Source organism: Physeter macrocephalus, chromosome 21 (genome assembly GCF_002837175.3).
Source record: "Physeter macrocephalus isolate SW-GA chromosome 21, ASM283717v5, whole genome shotgun sequence".
NCBI lineage: Eukaryota > Metazoa > Chordata > Mammalia > Artiodactyla > Physeteridae > Physeter > Physeter macrocephalus.
In genome coordinates this window covers 90,018,378-90,029,515 of record NC_041234.1, presented here as the reverse complement: position 1 = coordinate 90,029,515, position 11,138 = coordinate 90,018,378, and the positions used below count along the sequence as shown (strand labels likewise).

The following is an 11,138-nucleotide window of genomic DNA, read 5'->3' as shown; positions in this document are numbered from 1 at the left end:
AGCAGCCATGGCTCACGGGCCCAGCCGCTCCGCGGCACGTGGGATCTTCCCGGACCGGGGCACGAACCCGTGTCCCCTGCATCGGCAGGCGGACTCTCAATCACTGCGCCACCAGGGAAGCCCCACCAATTATGTTTTAAAGTATATCCAATTAAACTGAATCAAAGTGTGTAAGGGAGGAGGAGGACCTGTAAATGCTGGGGGTGGTGGTGATGGAGGTTTTTATTTTATCAGCCCTTTAGTTCTGGAGACTGATACAGACATTTGTTTATATCAGTGTGGGAATGTGGAACCTCCCAGGGTCATGTCTTGGCCAGTTTTCTTTGGAACAGCAAGAGTGTCTGGAGGCACGTAGCTGTCGTGGCCCAGCCTCTGTAGCTGCACAGATGATGACCCTGTGATGACCGGGTTCAGTTCTCTGCTGAAGGGCGGGCCAGTGGCCTCACAGGCGGGGAGAGACAGGTAGGCCTCCGGTGAATCTGTGTCTTGGTTAGTGGAGTCTGGTTGACTCATACTGCCAGGTATTCTAAAATTGATCAAGACCTAATGGATTCACTCACATGACCAGGACATGTTCTCTTGTCCTAATGAGTTAACTGTCTACTAGAGGGATTAAGCATGTAAATAAATAATGACAGCATACAACATGAGTTACCTAGAAAGGGATGAATAAAGGTGACATTTCAGGAGTTGAAAGCTTCTGATAAGGAAAAGTAGGAATGGTGAATAAGCATACATAGTTCAGTAAAGCTTGATGTTACATGAAAATAGAATCTACAAATGACCATCTAAATTGAGGAGGAAAAATTCTTGTTTATATCTACATTGGAAAATCATTTCAGATTGAGTCTCTCCTATTTTTAGAGGATGACCAGTGGTACCGTGCCTCTGTTTTGGCTTATTATGCTTCTGAGGAATCTGTACTGGTCGGTTATGTAGACTATGGAAACTTTGAAATCCTTAGTTTGACAAGACTTTACCCCATAACTCCGAAGTTGTTGGAATTGCCAATGCAAGCTATTAAGTGTGTGCTGGCAGGTATGTAATTTTTTATAGTTCCCGTATTCTTAAAATATTGAAACCTAAAGTTAAGAGCATTAGAATTGAAATTAAACTAGTGAGTAGATCAGGGAATGTGTTTAGCTGTAACTTACCTCAGTACAAAAACAATCCTTAATGGAACATTTAGGAAATACAGATGACTATTTTGCTATCTGTAATAAAATGAAATTGAATGTACCTGTGTTTATGAAATTGAGTATTCTTTTTTGTTATTTATAGATCCTGCATTATCAATACATATCACAGAAGCCTGTCAATTGCATGAATTAGGGGGAAACTGCTTTTAAAAGCAAGAACATTAACGATCATATGCTTAGAAATTACTGTGTATGTAATGTGTTCCACTAGGAGCAGGAGCGTCTTTCCAGCGCAAAAGATTAGCTTCTACAACTTTTCATTCAAATGTACCATAATTTAACTAGTATCCAGTTATCAGAAGGATATTTCCAAGTTTTTGCTACTAGCAGTGTTCTTTTAACTACATTTTTCAACCTATCCAAGATCATTTCCTTAGGAAGAGGTACAAACTACTATGTATAAAATAAGTAAGCTATAGGGATGTATAGTACAGCACAGGGAATATAACCAATATTTTGTAATAACTTTAAGTGGAGCATAATCTATAATCTATAAAAATACTGAATCACTGCATTGTACACCTGAAACTAATACAGTATGGTAAATCAAGTATACTTCAATTAAAAATTAATGATCTTTTTTAAAAAACTAATTTTTGAAAAAAAGATCTGCTTTATTCTTTCAAGAAGGGTAAAAGTGCAACTGAAATGCACAAAAAGATTTGTGGAGAAGGTGCTGTGACTGATTAAATGTGTCAAAAGTGGTTAGTGAAGTTTTGTGCTGGAGATTTCTCTCTGGGCGATGCTCCACGGTTGGGTAGACCAGTTGAAGTTGATAGCGGTCAAATCAAAACAATAATTGAGAACAATCAACATTATACCACGGGGGAGAGAGCTGACATATTCAAAATATCCAAATTGAGTGCTGAAAATCATTTGCACCAGCTTGGTTATATGAATCGCTTTGATGTTTGGGTTCCACATAAGTTAAGCGAAAAAAACCTCCTTGACCATATTTCTGCATGCGATTCTTTACTGAAACATAATGAAAATGTTCCGTTTTTAAAACAAATTGTGACGGGCGATGAAAAGTGGATACTGTACAATAATGTGGAACGGAAGAGATCATGGGGCAAGCGAAATGAACCACCACTAACCACACCAAAGGCCAGTCTTCATCCAGAGAAGGTGATGTTGTGTATGTGGTGGGGTTGGAAGGGAGTCCTCTATCAGGAGCTCCTTCTGGAAAACCAAAGGATTAATTCCAGTTAGACCAACTGAAAGCAACACTTGACGAAAAGCATCCAGAATTACTCAACGGAAAACGCATAATCTTCCATCAGGATAACGCAAGACCACATGTTTCTTTGATGACCAGTTAAAAACTGTTACAGCTTGCCTGGGAAGTTCTGATTCATCTGCTGTATTCACCACATATTGCACCTTCAGATTTCCATTTATTTCGGTCTTTACAAAATTCTCTTAATGGAAAAAATGTCAATTCCCTGGAAGACTGTAAAAGGTACCTGGAACAGTTTTTTGCTCAAAAAGATAAAAAGTTTTGGGAAGATGGAATTATGAAGTTGCCTTAAAAATGACAGAAGGTGTGGAACAAAAGGGTGAATATGTTGTTCAATAAAGGTCTTAAGTGAAAATGAAAAATGTCTTTTATTTAAAAAACTGAAGGTACTTTTGTCCTGCCCAATAGATATTTCTGTATTATTTCATCTTGGCCAATTTTGATAAGCTAAAAACAAAATCATTTTAATTTGCTTCATTACCAGTGAGACTGGATGTTTTTTCATAAGTTACTTGGCTCTTAATTTTATGAAATGACTTGGCATAACTTTGGGGTTGTTGATTTGTAAGTGCCCTTTCAGTAAATGCTACAGATGTTTCAGATGTCAGTATTAGCGACCGGTATTTCTTCCTGGATTGTTTTATACTTTTGTTCGTGATTTTCTTAACAACCTCATTGACATAATTTATATACCATAAAAATCACTGTTTTAGGGAATTCTTTGGCAGTCCAGTGGTTACGAAGACTCTGCTCTTTCACTGCCAAGGGTGTGGGTTTGATCCCTGGTCGGGGAACTAAGATCCTGCAAGCCGTGCAGCACAGCCAAAAAAAAAAAAAAAAAAAAGAAAAAAAGAAAAATCAGTGTTTTAGGTATACAATTCAGTGATTTTTACTAATTTACCGAGTTGTACAACCATCACCATAATCCAGTTTTGGAACATTTCCATCACCCCACTGAGATCTCTTGTGCCCATTTATATATAGTTAATCCTAGCTTCCTAGGCAACCATTAATCTACTCTCAGTCTTCTAGATTTGCTTCTTTGGACATTTCATATCAATGGATTTATGATGGTTTGTTTACATAGAAATATAGAAGCTTTTTACAGACTTTTTCTTTATAATTTTGCCTTCATTTTCGTGTTTAGAAAATCCTCCTCAGATGGGACTTTCTGGTTCCAGTGTTTGTCATAGAGTCCTTAAGTTTGTGGAAATTAGGAGCTAAATTTGTGAAGGCTTGCAATAAGAAATATTTTAACATTCTTTAAAAAATTCTTTGTTAGGAGTAAAGCCATCATTAGGAATTTGGACTCCAGAAGCTATTTGTCTGATGAGAAAAATTGTACAGAACAAAATGATCACAGTGAAAGTGGTGGACAAGTTGGAAAACAGTTCCCTGGTGGAACTTACGGATAGGTCTGTGATGCCCCACGTCAGTGTCACCAAAGTGCTCATCGATGCAGGCTTTGCCGTGGGGGACAAGGGGGTAGTGACAGATAAGCCCAGTGACATGAAAGAAGCCCGTGGTAAGTAAATTGTCCACCAGATCATGTCCGTGCTGGAATTCAGGTGGCCTTGTGAATGTACGGGTTCTCATACTTTAAACAAGAATTGATGTTGAGTACCTTTTGTCCTTTTAAATCACGCATTCATCTAGAGTGTGTTTGGGTCACTGGCAGCTGAAGATCGATCAGAAATGTGAATTTGAAATTTGGAATTCAGTGCGGTAGTAATGGTTAATTCTCATACTAATTAACTTTCCTGCAAAGTCACTAAGAAAGTCATTGGACATTCAGTTCTCCAAAAGCAGACTCTTTAGCAGCCCTGCCTCCAACTCCCCGCTCTGGCCATTTGTTTTGCAAATTGTCCATTTATTTTCACACAGTTCCCTCGGGTGTAGAAGCAGAAATCAGTCTGTTGGAGTGGACGTGGGTTGAACTTGCTGTCGATCAGACAGTAGATGTTGTGGTCTGTATGATGTATAGTCCTGGAGAATTTTACTGCCATGTGCTTAAAGAGGATGGTAAGTTGACTCTCATTTATTTCTCTTTACAGTACACTGGCATAGATAATAGGTCAAGATAAGTTTGTTATTGGGTGGTGAAACTGTTCACTTTCCAGTAAAGGCCAAGTGGGTATTTGTACTTTCAAGAAAGATTTGGTTTTACTTGGTTGCCTTTTATTCCATTGTAAGACATTATTTCTGTTTTCAATAGTCTCTGTTTAAACCAGCTTAGATTTCACAGAATGTCTCCTAAATTCATTTTTGAAAAATTTTAATTGTTGACCTCATTGACGTATGACATACATACAGATAAGTGCACAAATACGAGTGCAGCATAACAAATTGTCACAGTCAAAACCTTGTATAACCAACATCTGGTTACCAGTAACCCGGAAGTTTCCTTCATGTCTCCTGACAATCACTGCCACTTCTTTCCTTCAGAAGTAAACATGATCGTGCCTTCTAATAATAGCATAGATTAGTTTTTCCCATTTATGAACTTTATATAAATGGAATCATACAATATGTACTCTTCTGTGCTGTGCCTTGTTGCTTTTTTTTTCACATTTGTGAGTTTGGACCATCATTTTCACGTGTGGCTGTAGCTTGTTTTTTGTTGCCGCATAGTGATCCATTGTATGAATGTACTGCAGTTTACTGTTCCTTTCTACTGTTGGACATTTGGGTTATTTCTAGTTCTGAGTATAAAATGTTGGTAAGAATATTCTCATACAAATTTAGCGCACATGCATTTCCATTGAACATGTACCTAGGAATGAAATTACTGGCCAAATCTTAAAGGGTATGTGTATTTTCAACTCTGATCCATGAATGCTAAAAAGTTTCCAAAGTGATCATGGCAGTTGTTGGTTTGAGAATTCTAGTTGCTGTACATCCTCACAAACACTTTGTATTTTCCATCTTTTTCCCTTGAGCCATTCTGGTGAGCATCATTGATTTTAACCTCTCTAAGTTTTGGGTTTTCTCTCTGTCAAATAAGGATGTTACCCTAGATAACTAAGTTCCTGCCTGGCTCCCAATTTGTGAGATTTGTCATCCCTTCATACAGAATCATCTGGTAGATAGTCTACTATTTTAAAATATTTGCCACTTTCTTATTTTCATAAGTGATTGTACAAGCATACGGTACAAATTTTAAAGTTACAAAAGAGAATATAGTGAAAAGTAAGCTTCCCAGTTCCTCTTCTCAGATTTCTAAATATCCTTCCAGTTCCTTTTCTCAGTGTTCTTAATATCTTTCCAAAAGTACTCTATACATATCCTTGTATGGATATATATATTCCTTTTTATGTAGGCATAAATGGTAAAATAAATAATATTTGCACTTTGCCTTTTTCTTCCACTCTGTCTTGGATATCAGTTCACATAGTGTTTCCTCCGTTGTTTTTAAAATATACTTTTAATTTTGGAATAATTTTAGATTTACAGAAAAGTTGCCAAGATAGTACAGAGAGTTCCTGTATACCCCTAGTTTTCTCTGTAGTACCACAATTATGTAAGATGTTAACATTTGTTACAACTTAAGAGACCCACATTGGTAAATGTCTATGAACTAACCTCCAGACTTTATCTGGGTTTTGCTAGATGTCTTTTCCATTTCTGGTAATGTCCTTTTTCTGTTCCAGGGTACCACATCACTGTACGTCCTCATTCCTTTTCATGGTTACATGGTATTCCCCTGTGTGGGTTTACCCTAATTTAGTTAACCTAGGTATGGGTAGCTAAAGGATTCCTGTGTACAAGCATTTATTACTAAAAACAATTCTTGTAATCTGTGATTTTATTCTGAGACTATATCCTTGAGACAAATTCCTAAAATTGTACAATAGTTATTAAGTCAAAGGATGTGTGTGCTTGTGCTCTTGAGAGAGTGCCCTCAAGAGGTAGGTCATCCAGGCTGATTTCCACCGTCAGTGTACGAAAGTGCCCTCTCCCACACCATTTCCTGCAGTGTGTCCTTAAACTTTCTTATTTTGACTAATCTGAAAGGTGAGAATTCTAACTCAATACAACTTAATTTCCGTTTCTGTGAATGGGTCTTTGCCACATATTTAAAAGGTATTTTTCTTTTACTTGTATAGTGTTCAGATCCCTTTACTTGGCATTTTAAAGCTCTCCACGGTCTGTATCTTTCCAAGCACATCTCTGGTGTTTTTCTCAGTGATAGTGATTCACCTTTCCATTCCTTTTCTCTGCCAGACTGCTCCCAGCAAGCGTTTTTTGGCTGCTTAATTTGGTACTTTGCCTCAGAGCCATTTCTTTTTCTGGAATACGCTCTCCTTTTCTAGCAAACAAGTCATACTTCAGATTTCTCTATGAAGCCTTTAGTGCACAGAGCTCACCTCTCTGAAAGTCCTTAGCAGACACTATCTATGCCAACCATTTAGTAATTACATATACTCCTTCAGGACAGCTTATATGTAACTTCCTTTCTGTGCGGGCTTGTGCACTGTTTCCTGGTCCACATGCAAAGCTCATGCTGTAGCATACTGACAGCAATGGCATAATCATGGCTCTGTGCCCAGTAAATTGTTGGTATGGGGTTTACTGAGAGTATTAACTAAATAATGACTTATTTGCCCAATTTCTTAATAAGGAGAAGGGAAAGGTATTTGGTGTACTTTATAGTTGCTTGGGGATGTGCCTGGGTTTTTACGATCAACACACTTTCCAACTTTAAATGAAAATCTGTTACTCTGCATGTTTTTTAAATATTAAACACTATGTGTATTGTGTTTTCAGCTCTAAAGAAACTCAGTGACTTGAACAAATTGGTAGCAGAATATTGCCAGCAGAAGTTGCCTAATATTTTTAAGGCAGAAGTAGGGCAACCTTGTTGTGCTTTTTTTGTAGGTAAGTTGCAGTTGGCACAATATTGACTATATTAGAATCTTTTATTTCTTGACATTCAAACCTCATTTTTAGTGTATTTTCTTCCTGATGTTTAAGCAGATATTTTTCATTATCAAAATTAAATGAATGTTTAAAATACCGTGGTTTTTTTTTGTCTCTCTTTGTAACAAGGAGCCTCCAAATGATACATTCTCGGGCCCAGCCACTCCGCGGCATGTGGGATCCTCCCGGACCGGGGCACAAACCCGTGTCCCCTGCATCGGCAGGCAGACTCTCAACCACTGCGCCACCAGGGAAGCCCCAAATGATACATTCTTACCTAACTTTGTCAAATGCTTTTCTTTCCAGAATTTCTGATAATATTAAAAGCTAGATAATGGGAAACCTGTTCACTGCAGATTCATTGTTTCTTCTGGTTACCGTGTGCATGTTCATTTTGAAAATATGTTTGATGAAACACCTTAATTTCATTGCATGTTTTTCTGTTTATTTTTTCTATTATTTACCAAGTAACAAGTGAAACAATCTCATTAGCGGTGAGAATATTATAAGTCTTCCAGTTTGACAAATATGATCAAGTTTATTAAGTCTTTACTTCACTTAATATTCTGCTTATTGGTTAGGTTATGAATGAAATGGTTATAGTAGATGTAAAAGTGTGATGCTATAAAAACTTTGGTGATATTCTAAGAATGAATTTTGAGAATTCTCCTAGGGATTTCTGAATTAAAAACTAAAGGTGTTGTCTGGGAAGAGAAGTATATTAGCTACTTTAGACAAAGAATGGTCTTTTTCAAGATAAAAAATTTCAAACTTTAATAGAAGGGAAGTATTCCATGTTACAAATTTTGTGTTAAATCTAGGTGATGGTAATTGGTATCGTGCTTTAGTCAAGGAAATCTTACCAAATGGAAACATTAAAGTACAGTTTGTGGATTATGGAAACATTGAAGAAGTTACTGCAGATGAACTCCAAATGATCCCATCCAAATTTTTAAAACTTCCATTTCAGGGGATACAGTGCTGGCTAGTAGGTATGGTACAGAGTAAAAAATTTTCTCAACTGTCTTCTAATACTTAGAGTACATAAATTTCTCAGTATTAATATATTTATAATTTTAATATTTTGTGTAAGTTATTTTCTTTTTCATATTATAAAATTTAGAAACATATATTTAAAGATACTGGCCAAAATGTTCAGTGTTGATGTCAAAGTAAGGAAGCAGCTGCTTTTCTATACTTATGATAGGAGTAAAAACCGATGCTTTCTTTTGAAGACATTTTGCAGGATTCCTTAAGAGCCTCAAATATTCTTACCTTTTGTTTTAGCAAGTTTACTTTTAATAATTCCTCCTAAAGAAATAATCATGTGATTTCACAAAGTTCACCTACATGGAAATTCATTACACTGCTGTTAATAATAGCAAAACAACCTAAATAGCCAATAGTAGAGGCTTGGTTAAATGAGGATCTAGTCTTCCAGTTTGACAAATATGATCAAGTTTATCAAGTCTTTACTTAATATTCTGCTTATTGGTTAGGTTATGAATGAAATCTTTATAGTAGATGTAAAAGTGTGATGCTATAAAAACTTTGGTGATATTCTAAGAATGAATTTTGAGAATTCTCCTAGGGATTTCTGAATTAAAAACTAAAGGTGTTGTCTGGGAAGAGAAGTATATTAGCTACTTTAGACAAAGAATGGTCTTTTTCAAGATAAAAATTTCAAACCTTAATAGAAGGGAAAATATTCCATGTTACAAATTTTGTGTTAAATCTAGGTGATGGTAATTGGTATCGTGCTTTAGTCAAGGAAATCTTACCAAATGGAAACATTAAAGTACAGTTTGTGGATTATGGAAACATTGAAGAAGTTACTGCAGATGAACTCCAAATGATCCCATCCAAATTTTTAAAACTTCCATTTCAGGGGATACAGTGCTGGCTAGTAGGTATGGTGCAGAGTAAGAAATTTTCTCAACTGTCTTCTAATACTTAGAGTACATAAATTTCTCAGTATTAATATATTTATAATTTTAATATTTTGTGTAAGTTATTTTCTGTTTCATATTATAAAATTTAGAAACATATATTTAAAGATACTGGCCAAAATGTTCCGTGTTGGTGTCAAAGTAAAGAAGCAGCTGCTTTTCTATACTTATGATAGGAGTAAAAACCGATGCTTTCTTTTGAAGACATTTTGCAGGATTCCTTAAGAGCCTCAAATATTCTTACCTTTTGTCTTAGCAAGTTTACTTTTAATAATTCATCCTAAAGAAATAATCATGTGATTTCACAAAGTTCACCTACATGGAAATTCATTACACTGCTGTTAATAATAGCAAAACAACCTAAATAGCCAATAGTAGAGGCTTGGTTAAATGAGGATCTATATAATGGGTAGTGGTAGTACCTATTTCATAGGTTTGTTTTGAAGATTATTAAATGAATGTTTAGATCAGGGTCTGGCACTCAAAGTTCTGTTAAGTGTTCGTTCTTATTACACAGTCATTAAAATGTTAAATATGTGTTGATGTGAAAACTAGTTCATGATTTAAGTGAAGTAAGCAAGTTATGAAAGAGATGGCAGGATGGCATTGTGATTAAGAGGACAGATTAGAAGCAGCTCTGCTGCCTACTAGCTGTGAGACCTTAGGTAAACTGTTTAAACTCTGTGCTTCCTTTTCCTCATCTGGAAAATAACGGTACCATCCTCAAAAAGGCATTAAGAATAAAAGAGATACAAGGCATAAAGCACTGAATAGTGCCTAACATTATAACTATTTTTATTATTATAAAAATTTCTTTATAAAAGAATTATGAGTATATATGTGCATGTGTGTATTTCCATATGCACATAAAGATTATGAAAGGTTGGATACCAAAATGTTAATAGTGGTCATGTCTAGAAGCATTAGATGCTTTTTATTTTTCCTTTTGCCTGTTTTCTTTCTACTTATTTTACACTAAGTATGTTTTGGATTATTGTTTTTAATCACCATGTTTTATGTCAGTGTTTCTTAAAATATGACCCCTCCACCCCACAGCCAGTAGTATCAACATGAGAACTTGTTAAAAATGCAGATTCTTAGTCCCCACCCAAGACCTACTACTAAATTGGAAACTCTAGGGTGGGGCCCCAAAATCTGTTTTCACAAGCCCTCTACGTAATACAGATGCACACTCACATTTGAGAACCACTGTTATGAAAATAAGGGTATAAGCCAAAGTTATCCCAGAAAGATAATTTTTGGTTAAATAATTAAAAATGATATTTTGAAATTATCATTGGAAAACTGTCCACAAAGGTGAAAGTGTACATTTAACATCTTTTACCAGAATAGTTGATAACTCATCATTGTGTATGTAACCATAGTGGCTTTTAAAAGAAATAATAATTCTATTTTTGCTTATTGGGAAAACTGCCAGGTGAAGATAAGTTAGTGAGGAAAGTAAAGACGGATCCTGAGCCTCCTAAAACAATAGTATATTTGTAGATGCATTATTTGCAACTCAGGCACTGAGGATGTAGATATATAATTGATTATTGAGAAAAGATATTCAAAGTCACTGACCTGAATGGTAAACTTGGGGAGGGTCCAGTCCTGGATATTACTGAGGCAAAAAATGCAGCTTTGGGGCACAGAATTCTTTTTTTTTTTTTTTTAAACATCTTTATTGGAGTATAGTTGCTTTACAATGGTGTGTTAGTTTCTGCTTTATGACAGTGAATCAGTTATACATATACATATGTTCCCATATCTCTTCCCTCTTGCGTCTCCCTCCCTCCCACCCTCCCTATCCCACCCCTCTAGGTGGTC

General features: G+C 36.0%; 1 protein-coding gene across 2 annotated transcripts in view; it reads left to right on the top strand.

Annotated features, from left to right (window-relative positions):
• The window catches only part of LOC102985639 (tudor domain-containing protein 1), a 40,973-nt gene that overhangs the window by 19,253 nt on the left and 10,582 nt on the right, over positions 1-11,138 (top strand). For both annotated transcript variants that reach the window (XM_055081779.1, XM_055081778.1), the window contains exons 14-17: positions 3,722-3,964; positions 4,324-4,461; positions 7,207-7,317; positions 8,181-8,351. In XM_055081779.1, coding sequence (XP_054937754.1) covers positions 3,722-3,964; positions 4,324-4,461; positions 7,207-7,317; positions 8,181-8,351 — 663 coding nt within the window. The remainder of the gene's footprint in view (positions 1-3,721; positions 3,965-4,323; positions 4,462-7,206; positions 7,318-8,180; positions 8,352-11,138) is intronic.